The sequence below is a fragment of the Phoenix dactylifera genome, chromosome 9 (genome assembly GCF_009389715.1).
Source record: "Phoenix dactylifera cultivar Barhee BC4 chromosome 9, palm_55x_up_171113_PBpolish2nd_filt_p, whole genome shotgun sequence".
NCBI classification, from domain to species: Eukaryota; Viridiplantae; Streptophyta; class Magnoliopsida; order Arecales; family Arecaceae; genus Phoenix; species Phoenix dactylifera.
Genome location: NC_052400.1, coordinates 18,100 through 32,609, shown reverse-complemented (window position 1 = coordinate 32,609; position 14,510 = coordinate 18,100). Strand labels below are relative to the sequence as shown.

General features: G+C 43.5%; 1 protein-coding gene across 1 annotated transcript; it reads right to left on the bottom strand.

The window, feature by feature from the left end:
* Positions 1–5,374: 5,374 nt before the first annotated feature.
* LOC120111962 lies at positions 5,375–7,309 on the bottom strand. The gene has a single exon (XM_039130534.1). The coding sequence runs from the start codon at positions 7,307–7,309 to the stop codon at positions 5,375–5,377; it is 1,935 nt and encodes a 644-aa protein (XP_038986462.1).
* Positions 7,310–14,510: the final 7,201 nt, after the last annotated feature.

Genomic DNA, 14,510 nt, shown 5'->3' with positions numbered 1-14,510 from the left:
CACCTTAGCTCAAAGATCTTTCGAAACCCTAGCTCTGACTCTCTCTCAATATTAGGTCCCCTCATGCTCCCCCCCTTCCCCACTCTTCGGCAACTATCAACCCCCTTCAATTGTCATTCTATCTCCCTCTCCCTCCATTCCTTCTTCCATCTTCTTCTTCCTCTTCGCTCTTTGGGGTAATTGTGGACTGCCCTTCACTCTCTCTCTCTCTTTCTCTCTCTCTCATCTCTCCCTCCCTTTTCTTCTCCCACTCCTCCCCTCTCTAGCAACTGTCGACCCCTTCAATCGCCCTTCTCTCTCCCTCCTAGTCCTCCCTCTCCCCATCCCTATGGGCCTCTCTTTCTGTCTCTCTCTAACTCTCTCTCCCTCTCCCTAGTTCAGTACATATCGAATCGACATGATATAGGTCTGTACTATACCAAAACGTCATCAACTGGTACACCCCTTGGTACCAATTTGACAAACCATGGCAAGAGGGCTACAAGAGCTATTTAGATCGGCTCTATCATAGAGATGAGGGATGTCGAGATTGTCTCCAGCATACAGATGAGGCTTGCCAAGAACATCTCTAATGTGGCCTTCTCTCGAACGGGGGTCCTCAAAATTTCACTTGTGAACAAGAGAGGGTTAGAAGAAATGAGATGAACCACATCAAATGCCATTTTTTATCCCTTGAGTTGTTGTAGTTCGACCTACTACTATTTTAGACATAGATTAAGTTGCAAGCTAATGTATAGATAGGCTGCAGCTCAACCTATAACTCACAAGCTTCCAAACAATGGTGTTAGGTTGCATTGTAACTCACCCTACAAGTGAGTTGAGTTGTAGCTAATTAGACAACTACTTGGTGGTAGAAAGCCAAGTTGGATCAAATGGAGTAACCTCCAATATTGTGTTAATAAGACAAAATTTTAAGCGAATAAATAGAAGCTCTATGCAAAGGCTAATTTGAGTTTTGCATATTTCAGACCATCGTTGATGGACGACATTTGAGAGAGAATTTTCATTGGGTGTGATATGATAAACCAATGGATGGAATAATAATCTATCCTATGTGTCATGTACTCATATAAATTTTCATGCATTTGTTAAGAAATTGAATGTAAATGTGTATTATGCACATGCAGTTGACGTTTTTGACTTTCTTACGAACACGACCGTATATATTGATGCTGCCAAATGCCCTATCAAGAAAATCTTAAAGCAATATGCTCAAATTAGTCTAAATAAAAAATGGGTGCAATATATAAACTGCTTGCACTATAAATGCACAAGAATGTAGCGATTGCTTGCGATAAGTAGACGTCATGTCTTCGGTGCTTACCGAAGGTTATAGATTTTTTGTTAAAACCATAAGAATTTGAATGCACAAGAGTACTTGAAAATCACAAATCTAATATATCACTTTGCTATTATTACTCTTTGATAAACAATATCATCTTAAATACAAGGCGGTAAGCAAATAATAATATATATATATATATACATACATATATATATATATATATATAATTTATTGTTTGGTGTTATTTTTATTTCTTATTTTTTATTTTAAAAAATTAAAATTAAAATAGAAATATATGATACTATTATTTTTATTTTATATTTTTTTTATAAAAAATGAAAATGAGAAAATTTTATTTTGAAATCTTGTCAATATCCATATTACAAAATTATTGATATTGAAATACCATCATCACCGTTATAATGGCCTCTACCACAAACTCGGTACCATTGCTACCACCATCATCACTCTCATCTTCACAACATTACCGTCACCATCATTGTTGTCTCTACCATATCGTAAGTACTCCTATCACCGCTACTACTTCTATAGCCATTGTCACCGCTTTCATTATACTACAACCAACACTACCGGCATCTTCATTGCCTGCATTGCTATCATCACTTCTTTAGCCAATTTATTTTTCTATTTTCATTTTTTTTAAAAAAAAGTAATGCAAACAGAATGTTCAATTAAAATGTAGCGACTGAAGTTTCAATGGATTAAACACGGTAGATCAGACATATGAGATCGACCAACAGAAGTCAAGCACCTTCAAGAGCCTCCATGTATGGGATGCACACAAAAAATCCTTTTATGCAAACAAGACCACTCTAAACTAAATAATTCGTACAGTTTCAAATGTTGTTACCGGCAGGCCCTCCTCAACACGCACACACTGTCTCTCTCTCTCTCTCTCGATCCATCGATTCCATTACGGAGCTCGAGGTCGATGGACTTCTGTCAACTCTCTTCTGATTCCTTCCTCTCCTTCTTTGTCCAAGATGCGAGCTTTACGGAAAGAAAGACGCCATTTTTCTCGCCAAGCTGTTCTTTTTTGGATCCTAGGATCGCCATTGGAGCGGAGAAAGCACAGGGATTTGGGGAAATCGATCTCTGATTATGTTGGGGATGGAAAGGGAGAGGATCGGTGGTTGGTTTGGGGGCTGAGCTGATGCGCTCTTCCACCAAATCGGTAGGGGAGTGATGAAGCTTGAGTAGTGAATAACCAGAACAAAGGGAAACTGGATATATTAAAAGAATGAAACAAGGTTGAAGACAACCATGAGTACAAAAGGAAATATTTCTCTACCCTCCACTCCTATGCCTCCTGGCTTATTTATAATGGTTTCCTAACGGCTACAAGCTGCAACGTTAACAGGATAACTAAGAAATAGCAAAGAAATCAGCAACTAATCTGCGAGTGGTTCTGCCCAACGTTCTTCTAGTTTGACCCGGTTTTGAATGCAACAACTCCATGCATTACGCTCCCGTCTTTAACAGCTTCCTTGTTTCCTTCATGCCTCTGATGCCCCACGAATACATCCCCGAAGTACTTGGGATTTGGCCTTCTGTTACGGATGGTTCTATCATGTGCCGCCCCTGGAAGTTGGACCTTGTCCTCAAGGTCAAATGATGGAAATTGCTTAGTTATGTGGTCAACTGGTTCCCATGTAGCCTCCTCTTCAGGCAGGTGTTTCCAGAGAATGAGAGCTTCAGCAATTAGCTTCCGGCCTTGTTTAACCCAACGATATTCTTTGATGGCAAGCGGTTCCAACTCTAAACATCCTTCTTCCGATACAGGGGGTTCAGTAGCAGTCGCGACGTCGCCATCTCCCAGCCTTCGCTTTAGACACGAAATATGAAATACTGGATGGATGCGAGAATGTTCAGGTAGTTCAAGGCGATATGCAACCATTCCCACACATTCCTTTACTTGATGCGGCCCAAAAAACTTACTTGCCAACTTTTGATGAGCTCGTCTGAACACCGAGTGTTGGCGGTTGGCGGAATGGTTTTAACTTCAGATATACCCAATCTCCAATAGCAAAGGAATCATCCCGTCGCTTGGCATCTGCTTGTTGCTTCATTCTATTCCGTGCCTTCTCAAGATTACCCTTTAATTGTTTTAACAATTCATCTCGGTCTAGGAGCTCCTTATCCACTTCATCGAGCACTGATCTACCTGGGATATAATGCACCATCGTAGGAGGAGGTCGCCTGTATAGTGCTTGAAATGGAGTGGTTCCGATGGCACTGTGGAAGGTGGTATTATACCAGTACTCTGCCCATGGTAGCTGTTGACTCTATTTTTTTGGAAATTGTCCAGAAAGACAACGCAGGTACTGCTCCAGACATCGGTTGACGACTTCAGTTTGTCCGTCGGTCTCGGGGTGATATGCAGTTGACATCTTGAGCTGGGTTCCCTGTAATTTGAAAAATTCCTGCCAAAAATTGCTAGTAAACAGCGAATCACGGTCACTTACAATGCTTTTGGGCATGCCGTGCAACCTTGCTACTCGATCAACATATATCTCAGCAATCATCTTTGCCGTGAAGGGGTGTGTGATGCCAATGAAGTGCCCATACTTTGACAAACGGTCTACCACCACCAATATCGCATTCTTCCCGCTTGATGTTGGCAACCCTTCGATGAAGCCCATAGTCACATCGTCCCAGAGATTGGAAGGAATCGGAAGAGGCTGCAAAAGGCCTGCTGGAGTTCGGGAATCAGCCTTATTTCTTTGGCACACGTCACAGGCAGCAACAAATTGCTACACATCCTTTTTTAATCCCTCCCAATGGAACGACTGTGCAAGCTTTTTCCAAGTTCGAAGAATCCCCGAATGCCCTGTGATTTTGGTAGAATGAAACTCCTCTAGTAACTTTTGTCGGAGGTTTGATTCAGGCGGAATGACAACCCTGCCTTTGCTCCACAACATCCCTTCTTTATACTGATAATTCGAGACAGGCCCATCTTCCATTTGGCCAATGAGCTTCTGTGCCCACGGACTCGTCTTCACGGACTGCTTGATTTCTTCCCAAATGAAAAATTCAGGCCCTGAAATAATTCGCAACTCCGAAGAGCCCACTTCACGAGAAAGAGAATCAGCAGCAGAATTTTGTCTCCCTGGGCGATATTTAATTTCATATTCGTACCCCAGTAGCTTAGTTAGCCATTTTTGTTGCTCTGGGGTAGATACACGTTGTTCAAGGAAGAATCTCAGGCTCCTATGATCAGTGAGTATTTGAAATTTCTTTCCAAGCAAATAAGGTCTCCAACACCTCACTGCTTCCAAGATGGCCAGCATTTCCTTTGAGTAAATAGGCCAAGCCCGTTTACGTGGCCCCAAAGCCTTACTAAGAAATGCAATGGGCCTCCCTTGCTGTGATAAAACAGCGCCAATTCCTGCATCAGAAGCATCAGTTTCGATAACAAAAATTTCATTGAAGTTTGGGATAGCTAAAACAGGAGTAGTGGTCATAGCTGTTTTTAAAGCCTCAAAGGCTTGTTGGGCTTCTTTACTCCACTGAAATTGGCCCTTCTTTAAAAGCTGAGTTAAGGACGCTGCTATCAACCCGTAATTCTTCACAAATTTGCGATAGTAGCCAGTAAGCCCAAGAAACCCTCTAAGCTCGGTCACGGATTTGGGCTCTGGCCATTGCTTCATAGCTGCAATTTTACTATCATCCACTTGCACTCCTTTGATTGAAATAATATGCCCCAAATACTCAACTTCTTCCCTCCCAAATGCACATTTAGAGTACTTAACAAAAAATTGATTGTCATGCAATGTTTGGAATACAGTTTGAATGTGACTTAAGTGCAGTGCCCAAGATGTGCTATAAATGAGAATATCATCAAAAAATACTAAAACAAACTTTCGTAAGTAAGGGCGGAAAAGAGAGTTCATATTGGCTTGAAAAGTTGAAGGAGCATTACACAAGCCAAAAGGCATTACCAGATATTCGTAGTGTCCATTATGCGTTCGAAATGCCGTTTTATGAATGTCTTCTGGATGCACTCGAATTTGATGGTATCCTGCCCTTAAATCGAGTTTGGTAAAGAATTGCGCACCATGGAGCTCATCAATCATGTCGTCGAGTGGGAATCGGGAATCGATCCTTGATAGTAACTTCATTGAGCGCACGATAGTCAGTGCAGAATCGCCACGATCCATCTTTCTTCTTGACTAGAAGCACCGGGGAGGAGAAAGGACTTTGGCTAGGACGAATAATCCCCGTTTTTAACATTTCCGCCACCTGTTTTTCAATTTCACTTTTTTGAAAGTGAGCGTACCTATATGGGCGCACATTGACTGCAGTGACTCCTTCCTTCAGGGGAATCCGGTGGTCAACATCACGTGCTGGTGGCAATGAACGTGGCTCATCGAACAGGAGTGTGAACTCGTCAAGCAACTCTTTTATGTCGAATGGTAAAGTGGCCTGGTCCATGTCTTGATCCCTTCTTTTCATGGTTAAAGCAAATAAGGCCCCGCCACCATGCGATTCCTTATGCAGTGACTGCACTGAAATTTCTTTAGTTGTTGAATGACATTGCCCCCGCAATAGCCGAGACTCTCCTTCCCAGCTGAATCTCATGGTTAAGTTCCTCCAATCACACAACACGGGTCCAAGACTTTCAAGCCATTGAATTCCCAGTACAATATCGAGCCCCTGCAATGGTAAGGCAAATAATATAATCTTAAATTTAAAGCCTTGAACCTCCAGAGGTACCTCCTCATGTTTCTCATGACAAGAAAGTTGGCCACCATCTGCAATCCGGACGGTGAAGCCATCTGTGGTGGTCACTGGAAGGCGTAGCAACCGCGCCACCCGTTCGCTTATGAAATTATGGCTGGAGCCGCTGTCCACCAGCACAGTAACGGGTTGCTTCTCCACTTGCGCCAGCAACTTCATGGTTTGCGGACCCTTCCAGCTGGAGAATGCATGCAATGTAATTTCGGCCTGCTCCTCCGCTTCTTCCCACTCCAATTTATTCATAACTGGTTCGTTTCTCGGCTGGTTGGTGCATTCTTCTTCATCGGTAGTAGCTGCATTTTCAATCAGGAATAGTTGCGGAGTCTTACAGCGATGTCCGGGCGTGAAACGTTCGTTGCAATTAAAGCATAGTCCCCGTTCGCGCCTTCGCTGCATTTCATCCCACAACAGCCTCTTTATGGGTGAACCAACCACCTGTTTTGTTGCTGTGGGGACCGAAGTTGGTGGAGCTGCCGCCATGAACCGAGCCGGAGTTGGTCGAACAGGTTCTGTACGCAGCTGTTTCCGTCGTCGAGTGATCTGTTCGTCCTTCATTCTGGCGACGCTGATAGCTTCCCTTAGTGTTCGTGGTTTGGACATCCGCACTTCATCGGCAATTTCGTCCTTCAGTCCTCCGAGAAAGGTCCCAATTAATGCTGATTGCGGCCATCCCACGACCTTGTTTGCAAGACGTTCAAAGTCCCGCTGGTAATCTCGCAAGGTTCCAGTCTGTTTCACTCTAGAGAGGGCTTCGTCAAAGCTTTCGAATTCTGTAGGGCCAAAACGACACCACAGCTCTCTTTCAAATACTTCCCACGTGATGACGATGCCTTCGTCCCTCTGCACCCGCTTAAGCCATTGCCACCATTGGTTGGCTTCTCCTTCCAAATGGAAGGAAGCCACCGCAACCCTCTGGTCATCAGCAAGTTCTTGATACTCGAAATATTGCATGGCCCTACTCAACCATTCAGTTGGATCATCCCCTGCAAAACGTGGAAAATCCATTTTGATAAATCTGGAACCACCAGTGTTAGAACTACCTTCATTCCGGGATGATGGTTGTCGAGAAGAGGATCCTCTTTCAGCATGGGAATGAATGGTTCTCAGTCCGTTCAGTGCTGCCAGCACCTCCTGCATTCGTTCTTCCAGACCCCGTATTTGCACTCGAGTATCTGCAGATTCTGCAACAACGCGCATCTGCCCTTCGCGAACATCTTGCAGGTCGTATTCTAGCCTCTCTAATCTTTCCTTGTGGGTGCCCATCTTAACGTGGCTTTGATACCAAGTTGATGGAGCTTGAGTAGTGAATAACCAGAACAAAGGGAAACTGGATATATTAAAAGAATGAAACAAGGTTGAAGACAACCATGAGTACAAAAGGAAATATTTCTCTACCCTCCACTCCTATGCCTCCTGGCTTATTTATAATGGTCTCCTAACGGCTACAAGCTGCAACGTTAACAGGATAACTAAGAAATAGCAAAGAAATCAGCAACTAATCTGCGAGTGGTTCTGCCCAACGTTCTTCTAATTTGACCCGGTTTTGAATGCAACAACTCCATGCATTATGCTCCCGTCTTTAATAGCTTCCTTGTTTCCTTCATGCCTCTGATGCCCCACGAATACATCCCCGAAGTACTTGGGATTTGGCCTTCTGTTACGGATGGTTCTATCATGTGCCGCCCCTGGAAGTTGGACCTTGTCCTCAAGGTCAAATGATGGAAATTGCTTAGTTATGTGGTCAACTGGTTCCCATGTAGCCTCCTCTTCAGGCAGGTGTTTCCAGAGAATGAGAGCTTCAGCAATTAGCTTTCGGCCTTGTTTAACCCAACGATATTCTTTGATGGCAAGCGGTTCCAACTCTAAACATCCTTCTTCTGATACAGGGGGTTCAGTAGCAGTCGCGACGTCGCCATCTCCCAGCCTTCGCTTTAGACACGAAATATGAAATACTGGATGGATGCGAGAATGTTCAGGTAGTTCAAGGCGATATGCAACCATTCCCACACATTCCTTTACTTGATACGGCCCAAAAAACTTACTTGCCAACTTTTGATGAGCTCGTCTGAACACCGAGTGTTGGCGGAATGGTTTTAACTTCAGATATACCCAATCTCCAATAGCAAAGGAATCATCCCGTCGCTTGGCATCTGCTTGTTGCTTCATTCTATTCCGTGCCTTCTCAAGATTACCCTTTAATTGTTTTAACAATTCATCTCGGTCTAGGAGCTCCTTATCCACTTCATCGAGCACTGATCTACCTGGGATATAATGCACCATCGTAGGAGGAGGTCGCCCGTATAGTGCTTGAAATGGAGTGGTTCCGATGGCACTGTGGAAGGTGGTATTATACCAGTACTCTGCCCATGGTAGCTGTTGACTCCATTTTTTTGGAAATTGTCCAGAAAGACAACGCAGGTACTGCTCGAGACATCGGTTGACGACTTCAGTTTGTCCGTCGGTCTCGGGGTGATATGCAGTTGACATCTTGAGCTGGGTTCCCTGTAATTTGAAAAATTCCTGCCAAAAATTGCTAGTAAACAGCGAATCACGGTCACTTACAATGCTTTTGGGCATGCCGTGCAACCTTGCTACTCGATCAACATATATCTCAGCAATCATCTTTGCCGTGAAGGGGTGTGTGATGCCAATGAAGTGCCCATACTTTGACAAACGGTCTACCACCACCAATATCGCATTCTTCCCGCTTGATGTTGGCAACCCTTCGATGAAGCCCATAGTCACATCGTCCCAGAGATTGGAAGGAATCGGAAGAGGCTGCAAAAGGCCTGCTGGAGTTCGGGAATCAGCCTTATTTCTTTGGCACACGTCACAGGCAGCAACAAATTGCTGCACATCCTTTTTTAATCCCTCCCAATGGAACGACTGTGCAAGCTTTTTCCAAGTTCGAAGAACCCCCGAATGCCCTGTGATTTTGGTAGAATGAAACTCCTCTAGTAACTTTTGTCGGAGGTTTGATTCAGGCGGAATGACAACCCTGCCTTTGCTCCACAACATCCCTTCTTTATACTGATAATTCGAGACAGGCCCATCTTCCATTTGGCCAATGAGCTTCTGTGCCCACGGACTCGTCTTCACGGACTGCTTGATTTCTTCCCAAATGAAAAATTCAGGCCCTGAAATAATTCGCAACTCCGAAGAGCCCACTTCACGAGAAAGAGAATCAGCAGCAGAATTTTGTCTCCCTGGGCGATATTTAATTTCATATTCGTACCCCAGTAGCTTAGTTAGCCATTTTTGTTGCTCTGGGGTAGATACACGTTGTTCAAGGAAGAATCTCAGGCTCCTATGATCAGTGAGTATTTGAAATTTCTTTCCAAGCAAATAAGGTCTCCAACACCTCACTGCTTCCAAGATGGCCAGCATTTCCTTTGAGTAAATAGGCCAAGCCCGTTTACGTGGCCCCAAAGCCTTACTAAGAAATGCAATGGGCCTCCCTTGCTGTGATAAAACAGCGCCAATTCCTGCATCAGAAGCATCAGTTTCGATAACAAAAATTTCATTGAAGTTTGGGATAGCTAAAACAGGAGTAGTGGTCATAGCTGTTTTTAAAGCCTCAAAGGCTTGTTGGGCTTCTTTACTCCACTGAAATTGGCCCTTCTTTAAAAGCTGAGTTAAGGGCGCTGCTATCAACCCGTAATTCTTCACAAATTTGCGATAGTAGCCAGTAAGCCCAAGAAACCCTCTAAGCTCGGTCACGGATTTGGGCTCTGGCCATTGCTTCATAGCTGCAATTTTACTATCATCCACTTGCACTCCTTTGATTGAAATAATATGCCCCAAATACTCAACTTCTTCCCTCCCAAATGCACATTTAGAGTACTTAACAAAAAATTGATTGTCATGCAATGTTTGGAATACAGTTTGAATGTGACTTAAGTGCAGTGCCCAAGATGTGCTATAAATGAGAATATCATCAAAAAATACTAAAACAAACTTTCGTAAGTAAGGGCGGAAAAGAGAGTTCATATTGGCTTGAAAAGTTGAAGGAGCGTTACACAAGCCGAAAGGCATTACCAGATATTCGTAGTGTCCATTATGCGTTCGAAATGCCGTTTTATGAATGTCTTCTGGATGCACTCGAATTTGATGGTATCCTGCCCTTAAATCGAGTTTGGTAAAGAATTGCGCACCATGGAGCTCATCAATCATGTCGTCGACTGTGGGAATCGGGAATCGATCCTTGATAGTAACTTCATTGAGCGCACGATAGTCAGTGCAGAATCGCCACGATCCATCTTTCTTCTTGACTAGAAGCACCGGGGAGGAGAAAGGACTTTGGCTAGGACGAATAATCCCCATTTTTAACATTTCCGCCACCTGTTTTTCAATTTCACTTTTTTGAAAGTGAGTGTACCTATATGGGCGCACATTGACTGCAGTGACTCCTTCCTTCAGGGGAATCCGGTGGTCAACATCACGTGCTGGTGGCAATGAACGTGGCTCATCAAACAGGAGTGTGAACTCGTCAAGCAACTCTTTTATGTCGAATGGTAAAGTGGCCTGGTCCATGTCTTGATCCCTTCTTTTCATGGTTAAAGCAAATAAGGCCCCGCCACCATGCAATTCCTTATGCAGTGACTGCACTGAAATTTCTTTAGTTGTTGAATGACATTGCCCCCGCAATAGCCGAGACTCTCCTTTCCAGCTGAATCTCATGGTTAAGTTCCTCCAATCACACAACACGGGTCCAAGACTTTCAAGCCATTGAATTCCCAGTACAATATCGAGCCCCTGCAATGGTAAGGCAAATAATGTAATCTTAAATTTAAAGCCTTGAACCTCCAGAGGTACCTCCTCATGTTTCTCATGACAAGAAAGTTGGCCACCATCTGCAATCCGGACGGTGAAGCCATCTGTGGTGGTCACTGGAAGGCGTAGCAACCGCGCCACCCGTTCGCTTATGAAATTATGGCTGGAGCCGCTGTCCACCAGCACAGTAACGGGTTGCTTCTCCACTTGCGCCAGCAACTTCATGGTTTGCGGACCCTTCCAGCCGGAGAATGCATGCAATGTAATTTCAGCCTGCTCCTCCGCTTCTTCCCACTCCAATTCATTCATAACTGGTTCGTTTCTCGGCTGGTTGGTGCATTCTTCTTCATCGGTAGTAGCTGCATTTTCAATCAGGAATAGTTGCGGAGTCTTACAGCGATGTCCGGGCGTGAAACGTTCGTTGCAATTAAAGCATAGTCCCCGTTCGCGCCTTCGCTGCATTTCATCCCACGACAGCCTCTTTATGGGTGAACCAACCACCTGTTTTGTTGATGTGGGGACCGAAGTTGGTGGAGCTGCCGCCATGAACCGAGCCGGAGTTGGTCGAACAGGTTCTGTACGCAGCTGTTTCCGTCGTCGAGTGATCTGTTCGTCCTTCATTCTGGCGACGCTGATAGCTTCCCTTAGTGTTCGTGGTTTGGACATCCGCACTTCATCGGCAATTTCGTCCTTCAGTCCTCCGAGAAAGGTCCCAATTAATGCTGATTGCGGCCAGTGCCGGCCCGAGCGTTAGGCGACCGAGGCGGTCGCCTAAGGCCTCAGGCCAATGGAGGGCCTCCGGGAGGCGTGACCAAAAGGAAGCAAAGGCCCCATGTGAAAACAGGAACAGGAGCTTCCCCCTTGATGGAAGGCTACGAGTCTTCCCCCTTGATGGAAGGGAGGTGGAGAGTTTCCTGGCCTGCAGAGAGGCAATTTGGGAAGTTGGGGACAGTAGTTTTGTTTTGGGTGGAGAGAGAGAGGAGGAGGAGGAGGGATTTGGTTGGCTTGATACACGCCTGAAGCCACTCTTATCTTTCATCCCTTCTCTTTTTTGGTTTTAGTCTTGGTTTTCCTTCCCTCACATTACTCCTGATCCAGCTGGGCCATCGGGAAGAAAGATAGAGGGATTGGAGATGGACTTCTTGAGTTCTTGGAGGGTGGAGATTCTTTTAATTTTCTCCTCTGGGTTTCTTCTCCCCTCTTGGGTGGTAGAGAGAGAAAAGGAGGGAGGGGGTTGAATGGCTGCTGTGTTGTGATGTTGCAGTTGCTGCTTGGGTACTCACTTGAAGGGGAGATGGTGGGACGGGACTTTTATTAATTAGATGGAGTGAATTTCCCATAATGCCCCTACTTTCTTAATTAGAGAGGCTTCTTTCTGGACAAATTCTTTTCTTTACCTTGACCATGAAGTGCCACGGGATGACCTTTTCTTATCCTGCTCTTGCTTGACATGGTAAACAGTATTGCCCAGCATTATCTCAATTATTTAATCAGTTTTATGGCCCGGCAATTACATTTCTGTGTTTCCATTCAAAAATTATATTAAACTGAAAAAACTTTTTGTCTACTTTTGTTAGATTCATGTATCTTTGTTGAAATAGTATACTTGATAGCTATCTATTTTCATATTATTTTTTTAAATATTTTATATTTATTAAAAAAATTTATTATTAAAAAAAAAGGCCTCATTCATTGGATTCGCCTTAGGCCCCCAAATGTATCGGGCCGCCCTTGATTGCGGCCATCCCACGACCTTGTTTGCAAGACGTTCAAAGTCCCGCTGGTAATCTCGCAAGGTTCCAGTCTGTTTCACTCTAGAGAGGGCTTCGTCAAAGCTTTCGAATTCTGTAGGGCCAAAACGACACCACAGCTCTCTTTCAAATACTTCCCACGTGATGACGATGCCTTCGTCCCTCTGCACCCGCTTAAGCCATTGCCACCATTGGTTGGCTTCTCCTTCCAAATGGAAGGAAGCCACCGCAACCCTCTGGTCATCAGCAAGTTCTTGATACTCGAAATATTGCATGGCCCTACTCAACCATTCAGTTGGATCATCCCCTGCAAAACGTGGAAAATCCATTTTGATAAATCTGGAACCACCAGTGTTAGAACTACCTTCATTCCGGGATGATGGTTGTCGAGAAGAGGATCCTCTTTCAGCATGGGAATGAATGGTTCTCAGTCCGTTCAGTCACTACAAGAAAATACACTTTCAGCGACCACTTTTGGCGACAAATGAATAGTGGTCGCTGCAAATAAGGCTATTTGCGACCAACATCTTTGTTGGTTACTGAATGATTGTCCTACACCGACTAAATGCATATTTGGTCGCGGAAAATCAAAACCAAGTTGGCGGGGTGGAGGTAAAACGTTTGGCGACTAAAGTTTGGTCGCTGAAAATAAGGCTATCTGCGACCCACATTCTTGTTAGTTACTGAATAACTGTCCTACGCCGACTAAATGCATATTTGGTCGCGGAAAATCAAAAACCAAGTTGGCGGGGTGGAGGTAAAACGTTTGGCGACTAAAGTTTGGTCGCTGAAAATAAGGCTATCTGCGACCCACATTCTTGTTAGTTACTGAATAATTGTCCTACACCGACTAAATGCATATTTGGTCGCGGAAACGCAATACCAAGTTGGCACAAGTCCAATATTTCGCGTGGGCTGGAGGTAAAACTTTTGGCGACTAAATTTTGGTCCTTAAAGGTTCACCTCCAGCAACTAAAAAAAAATTAGTCCAGAAAAACTTTTACAAATGGCGTCTTTTTTCAATGAAAAAATTGGGCCGAAAGTTTGAGTTTTTTAGTGACCAAACTTTTGGTAGTGGAAGGTTTCCGTAAAACCGAAAGATGTTGTATTAGCCCCTGTAAGATGCTAATTTCTAACTTCAAAAAAAAAGAGAAGAAGATTCAAAACCCAACCTGGATGCAGAATATCAAAGCCAAAGGTTTTGGTCCCAAATCCAATGAGCCGCTAGCAGAGTTATTAGTTTTAAATTGGTACTCTCAGCTTTTTTTTGCCAACATAAATTGAACTTGCCATGTTTTTTTTCAGTTTGAACAAGATACAAGCTAGATACAAGCTAAGTAGCATGATTTAAATACTTTGATCTCCTTGTAAACATCAGTTTCGATCTAGCTTGGTTCTTTAGTTGATCCAAACCTATGATTCATGCAACTATAATGTATATTTGATATACCAGAAAGTCAAAAGCTAGTTTATATAATATTCTAAATCGAGATTAGATTTTTGTCCATCAAATTTACGAAGTAAAATACCTTTAGTTTTTCATAAAACATTCTATGAAAAATATTTTACGAATAATATTTGTCAATAAATATCAAATAGTATGTTCAATTTTCTATCTTTTTCTTTGCCAACTATACAAATTATTATTAATTTTGAATACTACAAATCCATTTTCTAATTTTAGATTTAAATGGTTTGGACATACTCTCTTGATTCGAAGAAATCCATATCTTTTAACAAATCCATTTTCTAATTTTAAATTTAAATGATTTGGAGATATACTCTTTTTGCCAAGAAATCTAAAAGCCATGTGAAGTCCTGATTGCTAATGGGAAAAACAAAAACATGACAATAGAAATCTCTACGGCGGGAAAAAGATGAAAGTGGGCCGAGCCCAGGATCCCCAGGAATTTCAACCGGTCGGCCCAAGATTTGCACTC

Excerpts from the sequence above, each read along its gene's own strand:
- LOC120111962 (XM_039130534.1), bottom strand. The coding sequence starts at position 7,309 with ATGGGCACCCACAAGGAAAGATTAGAGAGGCTAGAATACGACCTGCAA.